Here is a 26,634-nt window from a genome sequence, read left to right on the forward strand (position 1 = left end):
TGGGATTACATGAAATGAAACATATTAAAATGCTTTTAGAATTATAAAGAGCTTTATGCAAAGAGTTATTTGATCTGACGTGAACTGATACTCAATCACGGGGCCTGTGCCATAGATATCTTTCTAGTAACTGGGTCTATGCCTGGCAGGGAGTGGGCATTCCCCACGTGTTTACTGGGCCGTACTTGGTGCTGGTCACACCATGTGAGTCTTGTTTTCCATTCTGGGCAGCACATATCAAGAAACAGAGGCATCAGCATTGCTAAGATTCTGAAGCAAATGAAAGAAATGGGACATTTACATAGGAAAGGAGAAGATCTGAGAGACCCAGTAAATGTCTCCACATATTCGCAGTGTTGATGGATGGGAAGATGTATGTGTATATCTCCAAAAGAAAGAACTATGATCAATGAACGAAAGAGGAAAGTAAAATTTGATGGATTCAAAAGAACCAACTCGCTACTAAATTCAGGACAAAAGCTCCCTGTGCAGGAAGCTTTTTGTTATTATTGCTGGTTTTTAAAGTTAAAATGGGAATGGCCAACACATAATGAGTGGATGTGTTCCACATGTTCGATAACACTTGAAATGATTTACAGCCTCACAACAACTGTGAGAGATTAATACTACCATTTTCTCCAATTGACAAATCAGTTAACTGGGGCCAAGGGAGGGGAAGCGATGTGCCCAAGTTAACACCACTGGCAAGTCAGAAAGCTATCCAGGTCACCTGTCGCCAGAGCCCAGCGCACTTTATTAAGTGCCTACTTGGTATTCTTAGTTACTTCACATGCATTACCTCTAGTCTTCCCAACAATTTTGTGAGCAAGCCTTATTATCCCCTCCTGAGATGAACAAAGAGACTGAAGGAGGTTAAGTCAAATGCCTGTTGTCATGCTTTTGAAGAGTGGCTGAGCTCAGGTCAAAACCAAACTTTAACTTACCCCAAACCCTTTGCTCTTGCCAGGCCACCACATCTGCAGCTCCTCCTCTTACAAGTCAATTTGATCCAAAAAAGAGAAAAACCAGTTGCCTCCATGTCCTTATAGTGGGTGTCTGGGTGGTTGAGCCCTAAAGTAGTTGATCATCAGATCCATCTGGGGAATATTGACAAAATGCACATGCAGAGCCTTCTTTGAAAACCTATCAAACCAAAAATCTGCAGGGTAGTACCTAGAAACCCTCTTTTTCCATCATCTTCCTTTAGTGTTTTTGATGACCCTTGGGGTTGGAGAATCTCTGAATCAGATGATGGGAAAAAGTCCGTCTCAGAGATAAGAGCCTAAGAAACCAGCTATTTTCCTTGCTTGAAACATGAGGTGCTCAGTATATGTTTGTTCGACCAAATGAATGGATGGATATATAATTGAGTTAAGTACCTTTTTTGGAAATGGATTGACAAATATATAGATATGGGCTCTAGGGGGTCCATCCTTTATGGACTGTATACTTATTTCTTTTCTTTAATTGTATTGGTGCTATCTCAGTAAAATTCTTCTCTATTAGTGTCTGCTCACCCCCGAGTTTCAACACCATGAAGGCCCAGTCTTGCATCCAGATATGCAGATTTTTAATGGAACCAAGGAATGGTCAGTGGGGGCTCTCTAGTGGATGTAGAACATCAAGTGACAATGATGAATGTGTCCTCAAAGTTTATGCACTTGAGTTTTTAACGTTGGTTGCTTGTTCTAAACTTATTATTTGAACCAACTGTATTGGAAACCATGTGGGAACAACTCTTCAAATGTGTTAGAGAATTTTATGCTTGCCAGGAGAATAGCTCTTTTTTTTTTTTTTTTTTTTTTTTTGGGGTCCAATTTTAATGTTTTCAATTCGAGACTGACTGGAGCCAGGGAATTGTCAACTGTTTATATAAAGTGTTTCCTTTCCTTCCTTCCCTCTTTTCCTCCTTCTCTCCCTCTTCCCTTCTTTCTTTCTCTTTGTTTTAGCAAAGAAAAATATTTGTCTAATGAGAAACTTCAAGGGGCTTGGTTGAGGGTCAGTGAATGAGATGGAAAAATGGCTTCAAGTTAGGGGGTAGCTATTGTTTTATTTTTCCCCAAATTCCTCTGCTAATCCCCACACCTTGGCCCGCTAACCATAGAACTCTCCTGACTGTTGTAGGAACAGTATTTATAACCTATCTTCAGGGATGTGGAAATGTGCACAAGATCTATAAATTGTTTTAGTGTTTCCAGATTGTAACAGAGACATTTGTAGTGTAGTTAGGCCTATGGATTCTGCACCTGTGTGTCTGATTTTAAGCATAAATTATCTAACTCCAGAAGTGCTAAGTCCCAGGTACCCAGGGAAACTTTCGTAGAGAATCCTTCTTCAGGTTAGCTTTCTCATTCATAGCATTTCATGCACTGCGCTGTCTTGTGACAATCCAGCCAACGCTGAGACCATTAAGATTTTATTGGGTTTGTCCTCGTGTCATTATATTATGCAATCAGCAGGGCTTGTTGACAATTCTTATTTTCTGAACTATGATTTTTAGAGTCTGAGTTTATTAAGCGCTCCTGGAATACAGGCTCCTGGAATTAATTAAAAAAAAAAAAAAATCTTCTTAGCACTGGGAGAGAAACACTTTGCTGAAAGCTTTTACATGATTTATATGCTTTGAGTCTCAGTTCCTATGAAAAGAGTTAAATTAGAGTAAAGTAGCCCAGAATAACTGTGCCATTACAATCAGCTTTAACAGACTGGCAGGGCCAGGTTCTTGGGGTCTCCAAAGAGCATTTGTTCCGTGTTGATTTATACTCAGCCTTTGGAAACTGTGTTTTCTACTTTCAGTGAAAATTCCTGTTTTTCCTCAACACCTTCCATTAAACCATTCTTCACAATCTCTAGTTTCCTGGAAAGGAAGCATATTCAGTGCAGTATTCAAACAAATAGGAAGGGGTGGGGGGGAGAAGAAAACTTTTGCTCTCAATATTTGAAACTCATAGTGTAAAGCAAAATCTTTTATTCCCAATATTTAGAGACTTATAAATGGAAATGGCTAGTGACCTTGAAACATGGGTTTGTTTATTATCTTCTGGAAACAGGACTCCCTGAGTGAGAAGCAGGAAGAGTTGGGAGAACATGCTGTGCTGTCCCAAGTTTTATTTCTTCTCTCCGCTGGGCTGGGTTTCACCTCTTTTTTTTTTTTTTTTTTTAAGATTTTATTTATTTATTTGTCAGAGAGAGAGAGAGCACAAGCAGGAGGAGTGGCAGGCAGAGGAAGAAGCAGGCTCCCTGCCAAGTGGGGAGCCCGATGTGGGACTCGATCCGAGGACCCTGGGATCATGACCTGAGCTGAAGGCAGACGCTTAACCGACTGAGCCACCCAGGCATCCCATGACTTTCACCTCTTGATCCAGATTTCAACCAGCATGGGTCCATGTGCAGCACTTCTGGAATCTTTTCCCTTGCTTGCACCTTTTTAGCCTTCAGATCATCACATAGACAATCCTTGTCCTGCAGCATTTTTCCTGATACCCCGGGGACTAGGTTAGAGCTCTTTAAGCACAACCATAATTCTTTGATACCCTAATATTAGAACACTTTACATAGTACCATAATTCCCTGCTTATTCATTTCTCTCTCCCCTCACTGACTTTAGTCAAACTCGTGAAGCCAAAACCCACATTAGCTCCACCTCAGACTGTATCCTCATTCTCGTGCCCTATTAAATACTGGTTGAATAAGTGAATGACAAACATGTTACATTTTCATGTTTTCTTGGTGTCCTGGGCAAGAGGCTTTTTTAGGTTCTATTTATTAGAAACCCGATGCTAATTTCTTCTATAAAATTAGAATAATAATGCTAACCTTTAAGGTACTTCTAAGATGGTGTGGGTCAGTGGTTCATAACTGGGGGTGATTTTGTCACCCCAGGAGACATACGTAGGACCATGTCTGGAAACATTTTTGGATGCTCATGGCAGCAGCCCCACACAGAATTATCCAGGCCAAAATGTCAATAGTGCTGAGGTTGAGAAATTCTGGAGTATATGGAAAGGCATAGAACTTGGTACGTTTAAGGTGATTTTATTTTGCAATACACGTTAGAGTTTACCTCTTTGGACAACATAAATAATAATAATTAGGGAGAGTAACAGTTTATATTTATTATGTTCTTGCTTGTGTCCAGCATCATGAAAGCTTTTGGCAAATACTATCCTAGTTAATTCTCCCAAGAATACTGTGAGTTAGGAACTATTATTATCGTCATTTTTCAGGTGAGGAAAGGAAGGCATGAAAGGTCAAGATCCTGCGGCTACTCCGTGCCAGAGATGGGATGAGAACTCAGGGGCTGTGCTTTTGACCATTCTACTATACTGCTTTCTTTATGAATAGTCTCCAGCTTAAGGTCTGAAAGCATTTCTGCTTTTAGAATTCGGTAGGAATTAGCACTGAAAAAATAGAGGAAATTTTAGCCTACTTAAATGAAAAAAAAAAAGTCATTATTGCCTGTATGTTTGTAATTTTACACTTGCACTAATTTGAACAAAGATACAGTATATTGGCTGACATATATAGGCTGTCATTGATCCAAGGATCACAACAAATCTGCTCTTTTCTGTAATTTTTTGGGATTCTCAAGAAGTTCAAAGAAAACCCTGAGAGCTTGTTTTCATTCGGAACTGAAGTTGTCATAGCTGATCAACACATCCTGATCTCGATGGGACTTTTCTTCTGTTAAGGTGGATAAACAGTGACAGTTTGTCCGAAGTAATCCTATTAGAGGATTTCTTCAGGACCACATCCTCTTCTTACATAATTACGAAATAAGCACTCCTAAGTAGAGTACATCAGCAAGAGATCAAGGCCTGGGGCAAAGGATGGGCTGATGGGGCTTTTCCCCTCCTTACAGAAGACACAGTGCAGGCAAATGGAAAATGTATAATTTGGAAGCATGGTAGTTTCCAGGTCCAAAATCTGAGTATTTTGTTATCTCCCAGTGATTATTACTTTGAGGTTGTTAGTTGATGAACTTTCTAAGCAAATTCTGTCATCCTCAAGAATTAGCTCATTGTTTCCAGGGCCTTAAAACTTGGCTTGTAAACATAGTTAAGAAACACCTATTCTTTTTACTTAGGAACTTAGAACACTGGAGCAGCTGTTTTTCTCTCTTGGAAATTTTATTTATTGTGTGCTGGTATCACATGTTGAAGATTCCTGTGGAATACTCGAAACTGTGTTAGGTTCTATTCTTTCGGTCTCACTTTCCTACCTCTTAGGAAGAGTAAATGTTAATAGCACCAAACAAATGTTTGTTCTTAAATAAATCCTGCTTTATCAAGTGGGCTCTCCTGATTACAAATAACTTTTTAAGCTCCTACTGGGCATTAGTGCTTGTCACTCAGATGTACGTTTTCAAGAGTCTGTGGAGGCCAAGTGTATGGTGTAGTCATTGCACTACTCCACATACAAGCTGTCATTTATGTATAAGATGTAATTTGAGACTATCTCCTGGGGACAGAAGTGATCAGTATGCCTTATGCTTACTCTTCCTAAAGAGTCATTTGACATGCTCTTGCATTTGTTTTATATTTAAGGAAGTAAAACATTTGAATGATTAAATAAGATGTTACTGTGTTTAGGGCAATGCTCTCAAATGTTAACATAACTCCCTCGGTTCTTGCTAATATGCAGATTCCGCCTTTCCAACAACTTGCCAGCTTGAGATCACACTCCTGGACCAGGATCACCCTTGAGTAGTTAGAAATTAGGGAACACTGAGATGGCTTAAAAATTTGAAATCTGAGCTAAGGATGACATCAGGCTGATGACATTAAACTCATTTTTCCTAAACTATCCCAGTTGTATTATAAATTATTCTTTAAGCAGATAGGGAGATTTTTGCTGGGGGGTTGGGGGGGATGGCTCCTGTCTAGTGGTGAAATGTATATTTGTAAGTTTTAACAAATTAAATAATTTTTTCTAAAGATTTTATTTATTTTTTTGACAGAGAGAGACACAGTGAGAGAGGGAACACAAGCAGGGGGAGTGGGAGAGGGAGAAGCAGGCTTCCCACAGAGCAGGGAGCCTGATGCGGGCTAGGTCCCAGGATCCTGGGATCATGACCCGAGCCGAAGGCAGACTCTTAACCGACTGAACCACCCAGTCGCCCCAAATAATGTTTGGTTTTTAATAAAGTCATAGCTCAGTCTGTTTTGCCTGGACAAAGATTCCCTATTCCTCCCCTTTCCTTTTAAAGGTTTTCGAACAATAAAACATGCATTTTACTGCTTCAGGTCATCAGAGGCATTTTTTAGGTGGTTCACAATTTTTTTTTTTAAGTTGTAGAACAAATTTACAATATCCTTGACACTTAGATATCATTTACAGTGGTTTTTTTTTCTTTTTTAAATTACTTTTCTAAAGATAGCTAAGGGAACAGTTTCAAATAGTTCCTGTGTGCTTCTAGATATACGTTGTTTTGAGTTTCTGTCTGTTGGTGAGAATTAAGAAACTCATAGCTTGCCATGTCCAGTCTTGTTAGCTTATTTTGTAAGGAAATCAAATCTAGCACCTTTCAATTAACTGCTTTACCTCTCTGATCTAAAAACAGACAGGACACGTTGTGGAGCAGGAAGGCATGATTACTATCTGTGGATTGCCTTTACTTCCCCAACTGGGACTTCTATCATTTCAAAGTCTGCTGAAGGTCCTTCTTAAAAAGTAGGAAAAAAAAAAAAACAAACCCTCACAGATGTGAGGAAGGTAGTAGTGTTGAAAAATAACTTATTCCCAGTCATGAGCTTGGCAGCTCTTAAGGGGATCAGAAGGGTGTATCTCATCTGTACCCGGAGGTCCCAAAAGAAGGAATAAACAGAAACGTATCATGGACTGGAGTCCAGTCACTCTCCTTGGTAACTCATGCGTAAGCTGTTTTGGAGAAAGACAAAGATAAGGGGCGCCTGGGTGGCTCAGCCGGTTAAGCGTCTGCCTTCAGCTCAGGTCATGATCCCAGGACCCTGGGATCGAGCCCCGCATTGGGCTCCTTGCTCGGCGGGGAGCCTGCTTCTCCCTCTCCCATTCCCCCTGCTTGTGCTCTCTCTCTCTGTCAAATAAATAAATAACATCTTTAAAAAAAAAAAAAAAAAAAGAAAGACAAAGATAAGAAGAGGCAAAAAGTGGGGAAGAAAAGAGAAATCTCTTTGCCTTCATGCATGCTTCTGTGCGTTACTTTTATTCCTCTCCCTCAGTGTCAGATCAAAAGGACACATCTTTTATTTTATTTTATTTTTTAAATTAGTTTCAGAGATAGAATTTAGTGATTCATCAGTTGCATATAACACCCAGTGCTCATCACATCGAGTGCCCTCCTTAATGCCCATCACCCAGGTACCCCATCCCCCTACCCACCTCCCCTCCAGCAACCTTGTTTGTTTCCTAGAGTTCAACATCTCTTATGCTTTGCCTCCCTCTCAATTTTCCTCTTATTTTATTTTTCCTTCCCTTCCCCAGTGTTCATCTAGTTTCTTAAATTCCGCATATGAGTGAAATCATATGGTATTTCTCTTTCTCTGACTGACTTAATTTTGCTAAGCATCATACCAAAAGGGCACATCTTTTTAAACGACCTTATCAGTCCCTATCTTGTATTTGTTTATTTATAACTAGAAAGGGTTTCATGTGTTTGCCCTCAAATTGTATTAGTTACTCAGTCACTTGTGTCATCTTGAAACAAGATGTGACCAGTTGGATTTGTAGGTGATCATCATTATTGATTCAGTGGATTCAACAGTGTGCCTTGCACTTTTCTATTTGGATATGCAAATGGATATTTAAGAGAAGGTACTGATTGGGATGTAAAATTCACAGTATGATCACTGAGGGTGAGGGTAACAGTATGGTTTTCCTTTGAAGATCAGATAATTGAATCATGTTCCTTTCTTGAATACCTTCTCAACTAAATTATTGTCACTTAAAACATCACATTACGCCAACTCCTGCCTCTGGTCATTTGGTCCCAGGCACATTGTTCTTGACGGGCAAAGAGTTAGATCAGCACTTCATCCATTAGGACCCTTAACTGACTTTTTTCTCTTTGCTTTCCTACAACAGATTGCAGATTGAGCTTAACCAAGAAGTTCAGAGTCTGATCAACGCTGAACTGATCTACAACACGAGAAGGGAGTTCTAGTTCTGCCTGCCCAGTTGGGTCCCTGATGACCGCTGATAACTTGGCTTCACTCATTGCCTGTGTGGAAAATTCTCCCTATTGAATTTTTTTTTTTTTTTCACATGGAGGACAGTAACAAAGAAGACAACATAGGCTGATAAAACCAGAGACCACAGGAGAATTCTTTTACCACAGGCCTTTGAGACTTTTCCTCTAGTTGGAGTTCTGGACTTTAACAGAACCCTGTCCAGTCATTTTGGTTTTGTTATATATATATATATATATATTTTTTTTTTTCCTCTTTTTACTTTCCCCACCACCTTGTATTTTGTTTCTGTACTTCAGAAATGGGCCTACAGACCACACAGTGGCCCAGCCATGGGGCTTTTTTCCTGAAATCTTGGCTTCTCATCTCCCTGGGGCTCTACTCACAAGTGTCAAAAATCTTAGCGTGCCCTAGTGTATGCCGCTGCGATAGGAACTTTGTCTACTGTAATGAGCGAAGCTTGACCTCAGTGCCTCTTGGGATCCCGGAGGGCGTAACCGTACTCTACCTCCACAACAACCAAATTAATAATGCTGGATTTCCTGCAGAACTGCACAACGTCCGGTCCGTGCACACGGTCTACCTTTATGGCAACCAATTGGATGAATTCCCCATGAACCTTCCCAAGAACGTCAAAGTTCTCCATTTGCAGGAAAACAACATTCAGACCATTTCACGGGCCGCTCTGGCCCAGCTCTTGAAGCTCGAGGAGCTTCACCTGGATGACAACTCGATATCCACAGTGGGGGTGGAAGACGGGGCCTTCCGGGAGGCTATTAGCCTCAAACTGTTGTTTCTATCCAAGAATCACCTGAGCAGTGTGCCTGTGGGGCTTCCTGTGGATTTGCAAGAGCTGAGAGTGGATGAAAATCGAATTGCTGTCATATCAGACATGGCCTTTCAGAACCTCACGAGCTTGGAGCGTCTGATTGTGGACGGCAACCTCCTGACCAACAAGGGCATTGCCGAGGGCACCTTCAGCCATCTCACCAAGCTCAAGGAATTTTCAATTGTTCGGAATTCACTCTCCCACCCCCCTCCCGATCTCCCAGGCACACATCTGATCAGGCTTTACCTGCAGGACAACCAGATCAACCACATCCCTTTGACAGCCTTCTCAAATCTGCGCAAGCTAGAACGGCTGGATATATCCAACAACCAACTGCGCATGCTGACTCAAGGGGTCTTTGATAATCTCTCCAACCTGAAGCAGCTCACTGCTCGGAATAACCCCTGGTTTTGTGACTGCAGCATTAAATGGGTCACGGAATGGCTCAAATACATCCCTTCATCTCTCAACGTGCGAGGTTTCATGTGCCAAGGGCCTGAGCAAGTCCGGGGGATGGCTGTCAGGGAGCTGAATATGAATCTTTTGTCCTGCCCCACCACGACCCCTGGGCTGCCTGTCTTTACCCCGGCCCCAAGTACAGCCTCTCCAACGACTCAGCCCCCCACCCTCTCTGTCCCTACCCCCAGCAGAAGCTATACACCCCTGACTCCCACCACCGCCAGACTGCCTACAATTCCTGACTGGGATGGCAGAGAAAGAGTGACACCTCCTATTTCTGAACGGATCCAACTCTCTATCCATTTTGTGAACGACACGTCCATTCAAGTCAGCTGGCTCTCTCTCTTTACTGTGATGGCGTACAAACTCACATGGGTGAAAATGGGCCACAGTTTAGTAGGGGGCATCGTCCAGGAACGCATAGTCAGCGGTGAGAAGCAGCACTTGAGCCTGGTTAACCTAGAGCCCCGATCCACCTATCGGATTTGTTTGGTGCCCCTGGATGCTTTTAACTACCGAGCTGTGGAAGATACCATTTGTTCTGAGGCCACCACCCATGCCTCCTATTTGAACAATGGCAGCAATACTGCTTCCAGCCATGAGCAGACGACTTCCCACAGCATGGGCTCCCCTTTCCTGCTGGCAGGCCTGATCGGGGGCGCAGTGATATTCGTGCTCGTGGTCTTGCTCAGTGTCTTTTGCTGGCACATGCACAAAAAGGGGCGCTACACGTCCCAGAAGTGGAAATACAACCGGGGCCGGCGGAAAGACGACTATTGCGAGGCAGGCACCAAGAAGGACAATTCCATCCTGGAGATGACCGAAACCAGCTTTCAGATCGTCTCCTTAAATAACGATCAGCTCCTTAAAGGAGATTTCAGACTGCAGCCCATTTACACCCCAAATGGGGGCATTAATTACACAGACTGCCATATCCCCAACAACATGCGATACTGCAACAGCAGTGTTCCAGATCTGGAGCACTGCCACACGTGACCGCCAGAGGCCCGGCGTCAGGAAGGCGGACAGTAAGACTCTGGCGACCACACACGTGTGTACACAGAGAGACACGCGAATTACATTTGATAAATGTTACCCAGATGCATTTGTGCATTTGAATACTCTGTAATTTATACGGTGTACTATATAATGGGATTTAAAAAAAAAAAAAGTGCTATCTTTTCTATTTCAAGTTAATTACAAACAGTTTTGTAACTCCTTGCTTTTTAAATCTTAAAAAAAAAAATAGTCGCTGAAGTACTGTACAGGGTTGTACAATGAGAACCCAACGCCAAGGCAAAAGACGGAGTGATTCTTCCTCATGATGCACATTAACCATTTTGCTGTGGAAGCTGTCAGAATAAATTCCTTTCTTACAGTCGGTGGTCAGATGAAAGGGCAGATTAGAATGAACTCATCAGGGTAGGCTAAGTGATGTGGGTAAAACAAGAAATGGCCCAGATACCTTCATGCTATTTCTGCACTTCCTGATCTGGAAGAGAAGTTAAAAATCTTGAAATATCAGAAAGGAGGTAGTTACCCTGATTTGACCCAAAGCAGGAAATATAGAAAAGCATCACGAGGAAGCCCGTTCCTGTAAGATAAGTTAACCCAACCCGGCAGAATCCAGCAAGTGACATGTTTGGAAAAGAACTTCAAACCCGGGCATTGGCTTTCTGACCAGGAGCTTAAAAATCACTCCTCATGCTTCCCTGATTCTATGTGATAACAGAGTTAGAGACTTGAGTCTGATTTCGGTCATCTTCAGGGACAGGTAGGATGTTCCAGCAAGAAAACTCCCTTTAAAAGTGTTACTATTCAAATCATATGTCAGGTTGAATCACATTCAACAGAGATATATTCTAGAATACTTTTTTAGAAGAGGCTAATAAAATAACGGGAAGAATTATATTGAATGGAATTATTTTTGATAATGAGAATTATTTGGGTTAGATTCACTGCAGCTATGTCAACATGATATTTAGACCAACAAGAGATTAGTGTTTGGAATATACTAAACTTGTTATTTAAAAACTATTGATACCATTTAGACAAAAACAAGTGATCAGCAGTTCTGCTCTACTTTATCAAATGACTGTGTTAGTATCATGTTGAAATAGCTTGAATTAATATCTTTATCCCCTCGCAAATTTGTCTTCCAATCACCTCACATATATTTTCGTAATTAGCTGTTTATGCTACATTTGTTTGTTTGTTTTTTCCCACTCTGCTTAAAATTTGAAAGAAAATTTTGGATGCCAGTTTTGGTTGCACAAAATATCCGTATATACTTACACACTTTAAAATGTATAGTAATTTTCAGTGTTAATAATTCTATGGGAACACATCAAAGCTGGCTGAAATAATGTATTTTTTTTTTTTAAGCAATACTGAGTTTCCACCTTGGACTGACTTTGATCCTGTTCCATTTTTGAAATTTCATTTATTCCTTTTCAGTCTTGGATGTTCCTCTTCTTTGGGAATCATAGAGGGATAATCAATCTTTTATTAACAGGATAACATGAAAAATGAACAAGTCAGGGAACATAGGCTTGTTCCCCTAATCTTGGCAGAGTGGGGCATAGAGCAGAGGGCATAGAGAAGGGAGGAATGTCTGTGCTTAACTCTAGATATTTTGGAAGCAATGCCCATCTTCACAAACTATGTATAATTTACTCCTTTTCATCCCTTAGATGTAGAAGGGCTATCGATTGCATACATTATCTAAAAAACACACACCCTTGGAAAATTCCTTTTAAAGTCAAATTTCACCGTGTTGCATATTTCCTTTACCACTGGCCATTTTTTAGGGACCTATGAAGTTAATGTCACAATCATTTTTGCTTTTCTCTCTCTCTCTCACTTTTAACAAAATAGAACTGTGATGTGTCTTTGTAAGAGTTTAGGTATAAAATGCTATGCAAGTTTTTTCTTTATAGTAAGAGCTTTATTTTCTTTAATAATGTACCCCCAACTTATATGTTTTAATCTCCCTTGTCCCTCAGAATAAGCAGAAAATATAACTGAAGTTATAATGTTGTAGAAGCAAGAATCGAAACCGCAGTTGAGCTGAAATTAGCTATGCATTAATTTGAATTAATTCTAAAGTGACTTAGGTTTCCATTTTAGTATATTAGCTAGCAAATTTTGGCTGTTGCTTTTTTAAAGCTAATTCCACACAGCGAAGGGACAAGACAGTCTGTGAAGGTGATCAGCGTAACAGTAAGCCATGTAACGTTCAGGACAATGACATGGGGTTTTGTGTACTTAACTGGATAATTCCCTTCCACTGTGCTCTTCCCCTTGGCTGTGTAGATAAAACTCTGTGTTCAAATGATGGTACTTTGATTTTTGAGGGTTTTTTTCTCTCTTATCCACAAAATAATCATTCTCATTTATTTCTATTGCCTGTATAACCCCGGCGTGATATTTGGCTGCTGAAACGTTTTTGCTTTGGGCCAAGAAGACCAATGTTGGAGAGGTTTCTATGACGTCTTATGGGTTTCCTAGAATTATTTGGGGCTTAACTGGTACAATGAAGACCTAGTCACTTGAAATGATTCCTTTGCTAGAAGATGTTCCAGAAAACATAGAATGTAGTTAATATGTTTCACTTTGATCTTGCACATAATGTGGCAGAGATTGCTAAATCTAAGATCAATCTCCCATTTGTCATAACATACCCGGGGCTCTCACTTACAGCAGGATAGAAAGCACGTCACGGGATTTGTAATGTCTTATGTGTCTTAGGAAAACTGCTGAATAACCAACCATCAGTGTTGGATTAGGCTTTGACTGGCATTTTCAGTCACGGGAATGTGTTCTACTCTGTACTTTAGCCTCTCTTGCTGTCATTGGTTCATATTTTGAGATTAGTCAAGAGTCACAGTTGAAAGTGCTGGCCAAGTCTGTGAACAAAGCCATACATAAGCGACTGGCTTATAAAGAGCTTGATACCATTTGACCAAGCAAGGTGATCAGATAATACACAGCCACTTTCAGAGCTAGGGAACTGTCACTGTGCAGAAACAATTCTAAAAGGAAAAGGTATAGCCATGATCACACAGATGTTATTGATCATTATTCATACCTAGGGTTGTCATTAATACCTATTTGTTTGGGGAAATGTGCTTGAACAGAGAGAGGCTCTGGGCTTCCCTCAAAAATGCATTAACAGCTCATCGCAAAAGACAGTCACGGACAGAGACAAAAAGTGTGTTTCCCTGCCTAATTTCCCTGTGTGAGAAGTGGAAAACATTCTATCCCATGAGAAATAATGCAATTTCTAGTTATCTGGATGTTCATTGAAAATATATTAGATATGTTCCCTGAGGTAAAAACAAAAACAAACAAACAAAAAAAAACAAAAAAAAAAAACTGTGATATGACTAGTCTGGCAAAATTATTAATGAAGTAGCTAATTCTAAGACTCCATTTCTTATCAGTGCAGATCATGATGGTCTTAGTCATTTCACAAGATCACAGCTTACTTCCCCTCTGTGGAGAACCAGCTCTGCATGTAGCCAGCAGGACACCCAGTCCAAACATAAGTTACGGGAACAGTTGCTGCGTTAGTTTGGGGAACATCAGCTGGAGAGCTCAGTGTAACTTTTGACCACGAAGTGGTTAATTTCCATTGACATCTTTGTTTATAGCATTTTTCGGGAACCTACAACAAGGAGACATTACTTTAGGACATGAGAAGAATGGTTTTGCCCATGATTTTCCTGCTTCATGGGCAAGCTAAGCAGTTTCATTGTGCCCCAAAGGGAAAGAGATACAGACACAAAACAAAACACTCTCCTAGTTCTTAATCTTTGTCAAAACTGGCCTGATATTCTTTTTTTTTTTTTTTTTTAAGTCAAAATACTAATGAAGAATGCTATAGCTTACACCCTTCTCTGATTTCTTCAGCAGGGTCAAAAGACAATTGCTGGCAATGGGAATGCTTGTCACAGATTGTGGGGAGAAAGATTTGTACATGTATGATACTGTTGTTATAACAGATCAGATTCTTGTGCTATAGTTTTCATTTTTCTTTTTCTAGTGGCACATCCACCAGAAGAGCACAAAGCAAGGCCATTGCAACAGGCATTTTTAAACTAGCATGAAACACACACACACGTGCACACATACACACAAACACACACACCGAGGCATTTATAAAGATATCCATAGGATGTAAGATTTATAATCTTTTTGAGGCAAGGTGAAAATATCGCCACTGTCTGTCCTTCCTAGGACCAGTATATATTCACTGAAAGTTAATCCCGATGATTTGTTATTGTTTGAACCATATGTTGATTTGCTTCTGGTTTATGTTTAGTGTGTTCTCACTGACAAGGGACTGCAAGGGCCTGGAAGATTCTGCATTACACATCCGCTGAGACCTACCATGTCGTACACTTTGTTAACTACAAACTTCACTTTACACCATACAGTACCTTGTTGATATATTCAGTAAAAGCTTATTTTAAAAGAAAACCACATTGCGTTTATCTGAGTAAGTTCATTGGGTTACAGGCAATACTTGTGTTGTTAATGTTAAAAAGAAATGTGGGATGCTTCCTGATGATGCAGGGAAGAAGAAAGTAGTAGGATTTTTCCTTTTCTCCTACCTTGAAGACAACTTGTGTTTTTTAAGGTCATTTGATCCTTTTTGTGTGAGGGGTTTATATGACATCTTCATGTTCTTTTCTATTTCCCAACTAGATTTTGTGTTTCTATGAATATCTTTTCATTATACACACATACATCAAGCATATTGTTTTGTATTTGTGAAATCTGTGTTGTTTAGGAAAGAGATAAATACCAATGTAGTTACCCAATCAGAATCGTCTTTTTCCCTATTTCAAAACATAAGCTATCAGTTTTAAATGTCAATTTTCCTTACGAATTCTCATGGTACATTTCTACTGCAGATTTCTTTATAGCTCATCCACCCATACTTCCAATGAGCATTCATGAAAATGTATCTATTCATATGTTCCAGTTCAACTCAGATTAATCTCACAGTTTGCCAGAGCCCTTTCTCTAACTCTTCTTGGCCATTTCACTAATAATGTATTTGACAAAGATTAAATCAGGAAATAAAATCATGACACTTCAGTTAACTAGTGTTAATTATTTGTAGACTCTCTATTGGAAAATTAAGTATGAAAGACAGTGGTAACAGGTGATTGATATTACACTTGGGAGATTTTATGTCAAGTAATGTCCAGGCAACTCTTAGTTACTTTTACCAAGAATTACAGACCTTACTCTGTGAAGACCAGACCCTTAGTCAAGGAATACAATTCATTAAAGAAGAAAGTTTATTAAAATCCTTCTACTTTGTTCCAGGCACCTGGCTGAGTTCGGAAGTTTCATAGAAGGATAAAATACAGTCTTAGGCAAGTCAATCATATCGTCTACTTCCCTGTGTTCCTAAAGAAATCTGTCCATTCAAAGTATTTACTCCTCATCTACTTTCCACAGAGTACTATGTTAGATTCTTCTGGGGATTCGGAGAAAAATATGACTCTGCTGCTAAGGAGCTCATAGATCATGCAATAAGCTCATTTTCTAACACATACCAGAGTCTCAGAGACTGTGTAATGACTTTACATTCTCTTAAACTCAACAGAGTGTCTAAGGCGACAAAAAAAAAAAAAAAATATGTACTTCTTGGTAAATTTGATGATGCATTTGTTGTATATATTAGATGATCTTGGTGTTTAATAGATAACACAAAGTGGTAGTGCACTGATAAAATTAGAATTGAATTTGAATTAAATTTTCTAACATATACTACGTGATTGAACATTTAGGAATTGTATTTGGTAATTAGACTTGCAACCTTAAATTTCCATTGGGCACCTGAATATAAATTAATCTAAAACAAGAATAATGGCACATTACAATTATTGAGCACCTATGTAAGAACATATTTAGAATGCTTTGATACATGTGGTCACATTTTGTCTTTAACCATGTAAGGTACTTTATCATCATTTTTCAGATTGTAAAACTCAGCTTCCCGAGAAGTATAGTGATTGGTCCATGATCACAAAACCTGTAAATGACAAGAGTCGGAATTAACCCTAAACGTGACTCTTAGACTCTTAACGATTTCCTGTCTCTTAATAAATTGACTAGCTTTAAGACTGAGTAGGCTTCAAGACAACTTCTTTGTCAATGGTTAAAATTTGTGATGATGGAGATATCACAACTTCACTCAGTGGATGCATATATCAATTATTGTTCATGACAAATCAAGGAATCATTCTAAAAACCTGAAAATATCTGTCTTTTAAATCCCTTGGTTACCCATCCTTTTTTTTTTTTTTTAATAGAAATTCTATGTCTGTTAGTATTGGGTGGCTGCACATTTATCTGATTTGAAAGCTTTGGTTGGAATCAAGATATACTTAAACCCACAGGGTGAGCTGAAAGAACTATTAAAAGGACTTGAGTCAGGTTATTTTTAGTAATGAATTTGTTTCATACTTGAGAGGTTGCTCGAAGTATTTTGTAGATCCAGCTGAAGATGCTCATATGTCAGAATCTATTAGGGCCTTAGCAAACTGGCTTCTGGATTTACGCCTTTTTTTTTTTTTCATAGCACAAATAGAAAACGTGTGCTTTAGAGGATATTGTAGGAGCTTTGTTTTCATTAGTTATACCGAAAGTTAGGGATAAAGAATTTGTAATAATACACTCTAAAACAGATGCCTTTTTAGCACACACACCAACTGATGAACCCATTTGCCCATTTTCTTGGTATGAAGTCTAAACTAAATGAAAATTTTATTACATCCTTAAGGAGATTCTGATCACTTCAGTGACATAATCAACTTCCATATCGGGTCAATCTATCCTTAAGCAAATATAAAATTGCGCTGGTTGAGAGTCTGCTAAACTTCCTGATTTGGGTAGTAGGGGCCTTTGTTAGTTTCATTTTGTTTTCATTCTACAGATATTTGCTGAGGTCTGGTAAGTTTTCCTGAATAAGACTGTTTTCCAGGACAGTAAATTTTGCATCATTGAAAATTTTCCCTGGAAGTTACTGGCATTCAATACATGGGCTGGGCTTTTCCCACTTTTTTGCTTTCTTTAAGCGCTCACACTCTTACGTTTAAATAATCTGGCAACATTTCTACTTCCAATACTTGTAAGATTTCATGAATGTATTTTCTTCTCTCAGTTTCCAAACTCTGACATGGTTAAGACCCTCCCGTGGTCTCTGGTCCACTTACACCTTTCCTATACACTGTGGGACAAAGGATAATGATCTGTAAAGAATGCCTGATTGTGACACTGTCTTTGTGTCCATTGCCATGACTTTAAGAGAGAATTCAAACTCTTTGTATGATGTATATGTCATATATACATTGCTCTCTGACATTCCTTACCAGTATGTCCTCCTTGTTCATTATGTGCTCTAGAAATAGATCCATATTTGATATGAACAGAGTCTATTTCCAAGGAACCTCCACTCCTTCAGACTGCTGTAGTTTTGCTGAAGGTCTTTTATTCTATGACATTGACTTTCTCCTTTGCTTAGTGACCTGTTCCTTCCTCAAGATACAACTCAAGTGCCCCCCCTTCAGGAAGTTTCTCAAATCATATCTGTCAATTCTCTGAGCCCTCTGTGCAGCTAGTAAAGCTTTAAAATATTTTTATTTACGGCATCTGTATGTTGTGGTTTTTCATGGATCTGTTTCATGCCTATGCTCCAAGCGCCCTGGAGACAGAGGACATATACTCTGTCAATTGTTGTATCTCATCCAGTGCTGAGTATAGCGTCCACTTTGGCAGGTGTTTAGTACCTGCTTTTGGGTAAACTGTGAATAGAACGCATGGGACCCTGCTGTGATATCAGACTCCCTGGGGGGTCAGGCTTACCCAAACAGCAGCAGCTCGAATAATAGCTACCTTGTCAATCTTCTATGGCTAGGTGCCTTTTTAAAAAGCCTCAGAATGTTCTGTGGAGTTCTGGATTTGTAGAATTAACCTTGCTCAAATGCCACAATATGCACTTTATAAGAATAAACAAAACATACATTTTCTAAAAAAAAAAAAACCTCTTGTTTACCCATGACAATTTCTATAGAAATTGTTGTTTTCATGATTATTTGGTGACCACATATTTATCTGATTTGAAAGCTTTATTACAAAATCAGGATATGTCTACACCCACAAGGAAGGCTGAGAGAACTATCCAAATGATTTGAAGAACATACCTTTTTATATTTTACAGACAACCTAAAAGCTCTGAACCAACTTGCAGAAAGGCATATAAAGAGATACCTCGATGAATTGTCTTACAACAAAATGTCATCGTCACAAGAAGTACCCAAAGTATGGGTAGACATAAAGTCAAAATAAAACATTTTGACAGTTTGCTAGTAGTCAGGATGAATTTTTCACATGTAAAACGCAGAAGTGGATTATTATTTTTTTGTTTCCATCAGCAATACCAAACGGGACAGCCATTATTCACTGTGTCATATCTTATATCTAAAATATGGCATGTATCATTTAGAGGTTCACATCGTATTATCTTAGTTATTTGCTACAAGAATAAGTAGTTCTCTTCTAGAAATGATATTCCCATAAAGAAGGAGGCAGGGGAGGTGGTAGTTAATAAGAATTCAGACTTCAAACAGGCTGACTTATTTTGGAAAACTATCTCTGCCCATTGGCCTTGTTAATAACTTATACTTTATGGTCACCAGTTTCTTTGACCTGAAATAGAGGTAGTGAAGCCAGACACGTATGGAGGATGGAGAGCAGTTGGCAATGTCTCAGACTCGAGCAAGCATTGAGTACATGGCGTTGAGCACCACGTATTTTTCCAGACAAACCTCATTTGCGAGCACAGGGTGACATATTGCCAACTTTATATGAAGAGACCAAACTTTGTGAGTATTAAGATCAGAATTATATGTAAGAGTTATCTATTCAAAAGTAATTAGCATCCCAAATTCCACGTAACTGCTTACAACCATTATCAATACAAGTCTGACAGGGGTTTTTCCATTTTCCCTATTCTTTTCTTTTTCTTTTTTTTTTTTTTTTTCTGGAAAAGTTGGGGAAAAGGAGGTGCCATCAGGTAGCACAGAACCCTACCAGGTCTTCTATCTCATGACGGATGGGACCACTGAGCAGCACTGTTGAATGGAAAAAAGAATAGACTTCTTTGTAGTGTAGCTAACACATTTCCTTTCTGATCTTCAGAACACATATACATGGGATTATTGCTAAAAGTTAATTCAGGAGTATCAAATGCACTCTAGGATGGAGTGCTCAGAAAACATTGGGAAATTAAAACATTAAAAGTCAAGATAATAACATTCTGTTCAGGAATCTATAATGTTAAATAGCAAAGTCTTATTTCATTTTACTCTATTACCAACCATAAGATCTACAGCTGCACTTGGTTGGCAGCTAGTGGGGTTGGTAGACACCAACTGGAAGAGCATTTTAATGGTTTTGCAATGCAGATGCGATCGTTTACCAGCTGTCAATGAGGTAATCAATGATTTGCAGTCAATGCCATTCTTAATTTTGTAATCTAGTTGTAATTACGAGGCATGCATCCTCTTCAGATAGGTCATGTTTTTTCCTCCTGTTCACTTTCTGTCAATGATAGTTAAAATAGTCTCAAAGCAGCTCACTCACTGGGGTCCATATTAGCATTATTTTCCTTTTTATCCTGCCATTCCTCACTTAATAAGTGAAGGAGATGAGATATTCAGATGCTAGGGGGGAAAATACATTCTCTTCTAGTTCTTGAGTGGAGAGTTTAATTGGTTTCAGGGCAGTTATTCGGCAGGTATAAATCAATACTGGCATTCCCGTGGTATAGAGCCAATTTCTCTTCTCTTCTCTTTGGGTTGTTTTGATAGATTGCCCCCCAGCTCTTTCTATTGTTAAATATTTTACATATTGGCCTCATTAGTTGAAATACAGTGCATTCCACTGGTGTATCTGGAATAAGCGGGAACCAGTGCTTTGCAATGAAGGCCAATCACCTCTGACAGAGAACAGCAGTTTCTATATAGAATATTGTATGGGGGCTAAATTACTGAACATGAGGAATCCCTCTGAGTCTGAGTTCAAAGCTGTCCAGAGCTAGAGTTACCCTTGCTCCGGTCCATACTAACCTTGGGCCTTGAGCATATTTATGCTTCAGTTTCCTTTTTTGTCCATGGGGTAATTACAATACTTACCTCAGCAGCAATCATCCAGCACAGGGCCTGACACATACTCAATGTCAGGTACTTTCTGAAAATATATGGAGTTAATGTCCAGAAAGTTGGGTTACATGGCTTGGGTCTCCCTTGGATCATGAGTAAGACCATTCATCTCTCCAGCTTGTTTCTACTAGTCAAAAGCATAAGACTTTGGTTGATTTTTAAAGTTCTTTTGGACTTAAAATCTGTTTCATCCTTGTCAATTTTCCATGAAGTTTAGCTGTAGTGAATTGGGCTAATTTTTGTCATATATTTTTATAAATTTCAGGAAGATGTGTATATGATAGAAAACAGGGAGCATGCAAACACTCAGTTTCATTGACTTTATTACAAAGACTATCATGCCGCCCATTAGTGACAGCAACAGTAAACTCAATATGTTTGGGAAGCAATATGCACAATTATCAAAAGAGCCGGATCACAAAGAACTGCCACTTTGTACCTGTGTGTTATTACTTAATGTTTCTAAGTCTCACTGCCCTTATATGTGAAATGGGGTAACAGTACTTGTGAAGAGTCAACGAGATAACTTATGTCAAGTGTTTGGTGCAGTGACGGATTCATTCAAACTCATCGTGGCTGAAAAATTGCAACGAATAGAAAGAGAAGCAAGTGGAAACAAAACTCATTCTTATTAACTCAATTATCTTTCCCTCAAAAGAGGGAAGTTCAAACTATGTTACTAAGTAGACATATTTATAAAATACTTTATTTCAATAAAAATTAAAGATAGATTTCCCTACAATAAAACTCGTATAAAGCAAGATTGTTTCTTAAAATATTGAGTGCATCTTCTATCTTTGTAAGCCTTTTATGTAATAGCTATTAAACTTTAAATATTCAACAGAAAAGAAATTATGAGAATACCCAGGAAAATGCTGAATTACTAATGTGCTTTATTTTTGATGAAATAGAACAGATTTTAACACTGACTGTGCCACTTCTTATCTTTGAACCTTGAAAAAGTATACAATTATGATCTTAAAAATAAAGAATGAATTTTTAGAATAATCAGAAAATACTTCTTTCCAGGACATTCAATACATTTATAAAACCCCTGCTTACCAGGTAGCTCTGGATGTTAATATTTGGCCTTAAGGTGGTTGCCTAAAAATCCCTACCAGTACATAATACCTTCAATTAATTACATCGTACATCTGAATTTAATAATTTACTAAAGATTTTTGTATAATTCAGACTTTCCAGTCTAGTGATGGATACTTTAAATGAATGGCTCTTAGCTGTGTAGTTAGAAAGTGATCCTTGGGATGCAAATCAAGGTATCATTATCTATTCACTTCTTTTACAATCTCATTCATTCATTAGGTCCTTATTATGAAATTTTTAAGTTTGTTAATTCTATAAGGAGAATTGAATAAAATGTAACCTAGTTAGTAAAATAATTATTTTCAAAAGTTAGTTAAGGATTATGCTACTCTCTAAAGGGCCCAAATAGCATTTTAAAAGGAATTTATCAAAGCAAATATTACAAAATTATTTAATAGTATTTTTTTTTTCCAAAACATTAAAATTCTACCTGGCAGTTTAGGAACTTTTGAGTAAATCAAAGATGAAGTTATCTGGAGGGAAAAGCACATTGTTATTAATCTTAACTAGTTTTGCATAGTGAAGGAAATTCAAAACTTCAGAGGCTTGTTTTTGAAATAATTTATTTTAACAAAGGTAGCTTTCACTGGGACGCCTGGGTGGCTCAGTCGGTTAAGCGTCTGCCTTTGGCTCAGGTCGTAATCCCAGGGTCCTGGGATCGAGTCCCGCATCGGGCTCCCTGCTCCGCGGGGAGCCTGCTTCTCCCTCTGCCTCTGTCTCTCTCTCTCTCTCTGTCTCTCATGAATAAATAAATAAAATCTTAAAAAAAAAAAAAAAAAAGGTAGCTTTCACTAATGAAAGAATTACTATAAGGTGAGTCTGTTTTAAAAAGCCAGTGCAACCTGAAAAGTAAACAACAAACAAACCAGCATAAGGAAAAAATAAATAAATAAGTACATAAAATGTTTATATAAAATTACCAACATTTTAAGAGCAGTAACAACAATAACAACAATAAAAAGCTAACCAAAACAAAATGAAAAATGCATTAAAATTATGTTTTACTTAACAGTGATCAAGTATGGGCAAATACATTCTGGTGTGACATACTTTTTTAGGGAAAAATAAGCAACGTGTTTTGTGGAGATATGAATAAAAATACTTAAATGTGCAAATCATTTATGGCATGGGTACAAGTTAATCAGGTTTAGTTTAGAAAATATAATAATAAAAAATATCTAGACCAAGAAGTTATCAAAAGAATTAACAAGTAGTTTGAAATATTAACCATCAAAGTACTAGAAATTTGAACTGCTTTTATTAAAAGTTATTCAAGAATCCATGGCATATGAGAGGATGAAAATTGCATTGGCTTTGGAGTTCAAATATTGGTTCGTCGACTTACCAGCTGTGTCCCTAGCCAAATAACTAACCTCTTTAATATTTGGTTTCTTATCTTGAAAGTGGTATAATAAAAACCCCTACCATAGTGTTGGTGTGAGAATTCATTTAAAGTTACCAGCACAGAGGCACCTGGGTGGCTCAGCCAATTAAGAAGCAGCTGACTTTTTTTTTTTTTAAGATTTTATTTATTTATTTGAGAGAGAAAAAGCATGAGGCGGGGAAGGTCAGAGGGAGAAAAAGACACCCTGCTGAGCAGGCAGCCTGATGTGGACTCTGATCCCTAGACTCCAGGATCATGACCTGAGCTGAAGGCAGTCGCTTAACCAACTGAGCCCCCCAGGTACCCCAAGAAGCATCTGACTCTTGATTTCAGTTCAGGTCATGATCTCAAGGTCCTGGGATCAAGGCCTCCCACCCCTCAGTCTCCACACTCAGCAGGGAGTCTGCTTGTCTCTCTCCTTCTCCCTCTGCCCCTCCCCCCACTCATGCTCCCTCTCTCTCTCTCTCTCTCATAAATAAATAAATAAATAAATAAATAAATAAATAAATAAATAAAATCTTAAAAAAAAAGTTACCAGCACAACACCTAGTACCTAGTGGTTGCTTAGCTGTGTTAACTCCATCCAACTCCTTCCTGCCATTTTCTCTTTTCTTTTCTATAATCCCTGGCAGGACAAATTACTTTCTGGTACTCCTGTAATGAGTACAGACATCTTGCAGTCTGTTCTTTCATGAGATTGTCAGAGAGAGAGAGAGAGAGATGCTATCTCATGTGACTAGGAGTGACATAGATTTGAGCATTGTTCCACCAATCCTGCCATACTTTGGGCATGCTCATGTATTGTTTGATTTAAATGAAGTTTTAAAGCATAGTAGTTGCCTTTTGAGCTTCTGTGGGTGTTTGTGGGAGACCTGGTGGGGCACACACTTCTGCAAAATTTTCACGATGTAATCTTCCCACAGTAGTAACAGTAGAGTTAATCATATCTACCCGTGTAACTGGGTCATTTAAAAAAAGCTTAAATTCCCTGTGACTCTTACCCTTTGCTCTATCATCCCCCACTCTGCTTGAAATGCCCACCAGTTTTTTCATTCTTTTGATTCCAGGCATCCTCACTCAAGTGGCTATGTGTTACCTAGATTTTCAAGAAGTGGAGTGTTTACTAGCCATTATGATGGGGCCTAGGAATATGTGTCTTACCCAAATGCAGCAACTACCAGTAGAGGATGGGACAAAAGACAATTGAGTATGATAAATGGAAGAGTTGGGAGTGCAGGCCATTAAGGATGGACAGCCACTGAAAGGGATCCCAAATCTGGGGACAACACTAAGAGGAGCAAACTTTGTCTGTGTGTTTGGTATTCCATGAAGTGCTCTAGCCCTATTGGTAGAAAGCCTGAGGCTGAAGAGAGAGTATTCACTAAGGTTCTAGCTTCTTCCCCAGGTCACCACCCTTACCTGATGACTGGTAGGCACCTCGGCTCACAAATGGGTTGCAGGTTTAGTTTTAGCTTCACCTGAGATTTCATCATGGGTTCACTTCTCTCTCTACCCTGTCCTTCCTCCCCACCCATCACTTTCACAGCTGTCAATTGCAAGAGCCCTCTCTACTAGTGCATGCTAATCTCTGTATACGTCCACTTCCCTAACAAACCAACCTGCCCCAGCCTGACTCACACTTCTGCTCAAGGCTGAATTTCACCAGAGGTAGGACTATAATTATAAGAAGGTGTAAGACTGAGCCCAAAGATGCTCCCTACTTATTGAACAACATGAAATAAAATTAACTTCATGTCATAACCTCTGACTGTTTAGTTCTATGAATTTGAATGAGACACATGAACACCTACACATGAGGCCCAAATTTTGCTGCATGTTTATGGCAAACCTAGTTTAGTTAATCAATATTTAACTTTTACCCTTCTCTGATGATTGTCAAATTTCTGAGAAAATAACCCAAATATACCTTAAAAATAAAAATTAAAAAAAAAAACACCAGCAGCAAAAAAACAAAAAATAGTTAATATTCAATTCTTTTTTAAAGATTTTATTCATTTGAGAGAGAAAGAGAGCACGTGTGCATGCACACACACACATGCAGACACACATACGCATGAGTGGGGTAGAGAGAGAGGGAGAGGCACACTCCCCACTGAGCAGGGAGCCCCATGTGGGACTCGATCCCCGGACCCAGAGATCATGACCTGAGCCAAAGGCAGAATCTTATCCATCTGAGCTACCCAGGTGTCCCAACATTCAATTCTTTAAAACCAAGCGAAACCAAAATTTCTCAACTCTATATGAAAGGAAAAAGGTATAAGAAAAAGAATCAGGGGCTCCTGGGTGGCTCAGTCACTTAAGGATCTGCCTTCGGCTCAGGTCATGATCCTAGGGTCCTGGATCGAGCCCCGCATCTGGCTCCCTGCTCCACGGGGAGTCGGCTTCTCCCTCTCCCTCTGCAAATCCACCTGCGTGTGCTCTCTCTCTCTCTCTCAAATAAATAAATAAATGAAATCTTAAAAAAAGGAAAAAGACAATAAAAATGATTGGTGCTTTAGTGTAACTAAATCCAAGTTTGTCTGCTGGATGCACAGCAAAGACAATCACGGAGCCATCGAATATATAACGAGGAAAGGGTTTATTGGAGAGGCAGCCAGAGGGGGAGACAGGAGAGCAAGCCTCAAATCCACCTCCCAGAAGGAGGGCGGGTTGGGAAATTTAAAGACAAACGGGAAAGATCTGGGTAAAAAGTTGTAGCTGCACTAATAAGTCTGTAGCTGGGATTAGTCCCATTGACCCTTTGGTTACTGGTTTCATTAGAACAAGTGTTTTCTGTGGATAGATATAAACTAAAGTAAAAAGGAAAGAATTTCTAGAGCAGGCAGTCTCTACTCTGTAACAACATTCTCTCATAATCCAATTATTTCAACTATACCTGCAAGATCCCAGAAATGTTCTCAATCATTGGCTGAACACTGGGAAAATGGGTGACTCTCACTGTGGCCCGGTTTCCTTCTTCCAGCCATAATACTTCTTGACAAATGTAGTTAACTGGATGGCAACCTTCTCGTTACATTGACAAAATATTGACAGGAGTAAGAGTTGAATTCTCTTTTTGGAGTGGTTTATGACTTTAAAATAAGCAGCTTTTCTTGAAAGCAGTTCCTCACATGGGCAAAGAGAGGATGAGAATGAAAGGCTGTCAGGTATTTAGGGCACCAAATTTACTTTTTTAAAAAAAATTTATTTATTATTTTATTATTTTTTTATTATGTTATGTTAGTCACCATACATTACATCATTAGTTTTTGATGTAGTGTTCCATGATTCATTGTTTGTGTATAACACCCAGTGCTCCATGCAGTACGTGCCCTCCTTAATACCCATCACCAGGCTAACCCATCCCTCCACCACCCTCCCCTCTAGAACCCTCAGTTTGTTTCTCAGAGTCCATAGTCTCTCATGGTTCGACTCCCCTCTGATATCCCC

At 39.1% G+C, this 26,634-nt stretch overlaps 1 protein-coding gene across 1 annotated transcript in view; it reads left to right on the plus strand.

Moving 5' to 3' along the window:
* The window catches only part of FLRT2 (fibronectin leucine rich transmembrane protein 2), a 94,765-nt gene extending 81,417 nt beyond the window's left edge, over positions 1-13,348 (plus strand). The window contains exon 2 of the mRNA XM_036069435.2: positions 8,062-13,348. Within this exon, the coding sequence (XP_035925328.1) occupies positions 8,467-10,449 (1,983 nt within the window). The 5' untranslated portion in view covers positions 8,062-8,466 and the 3' untranslated portion in view covers positions 10,450-13,348. The remainder of the gene's footprint in view (positions 1-8,061) is intronic.
* The last annotated feature ends 13,286 nt before the right edge of the window (positions 13,349-26,634 follow it).

This window comes from Halichoerus grypus, chromosome 8 (assembly GCF_964656455.1).
Source record: "Halichoerus grypus chromosome 8, mHalGry1.hap1.1, whole genome shotgun sequence".
NCBI classification, from domain to species: domain Eukaryota; kingdom Metazoa; phylum Chordata; class Mammalia; order Carnivora; family Phocidae; genus Halichoerus; species Halichoerus grypus.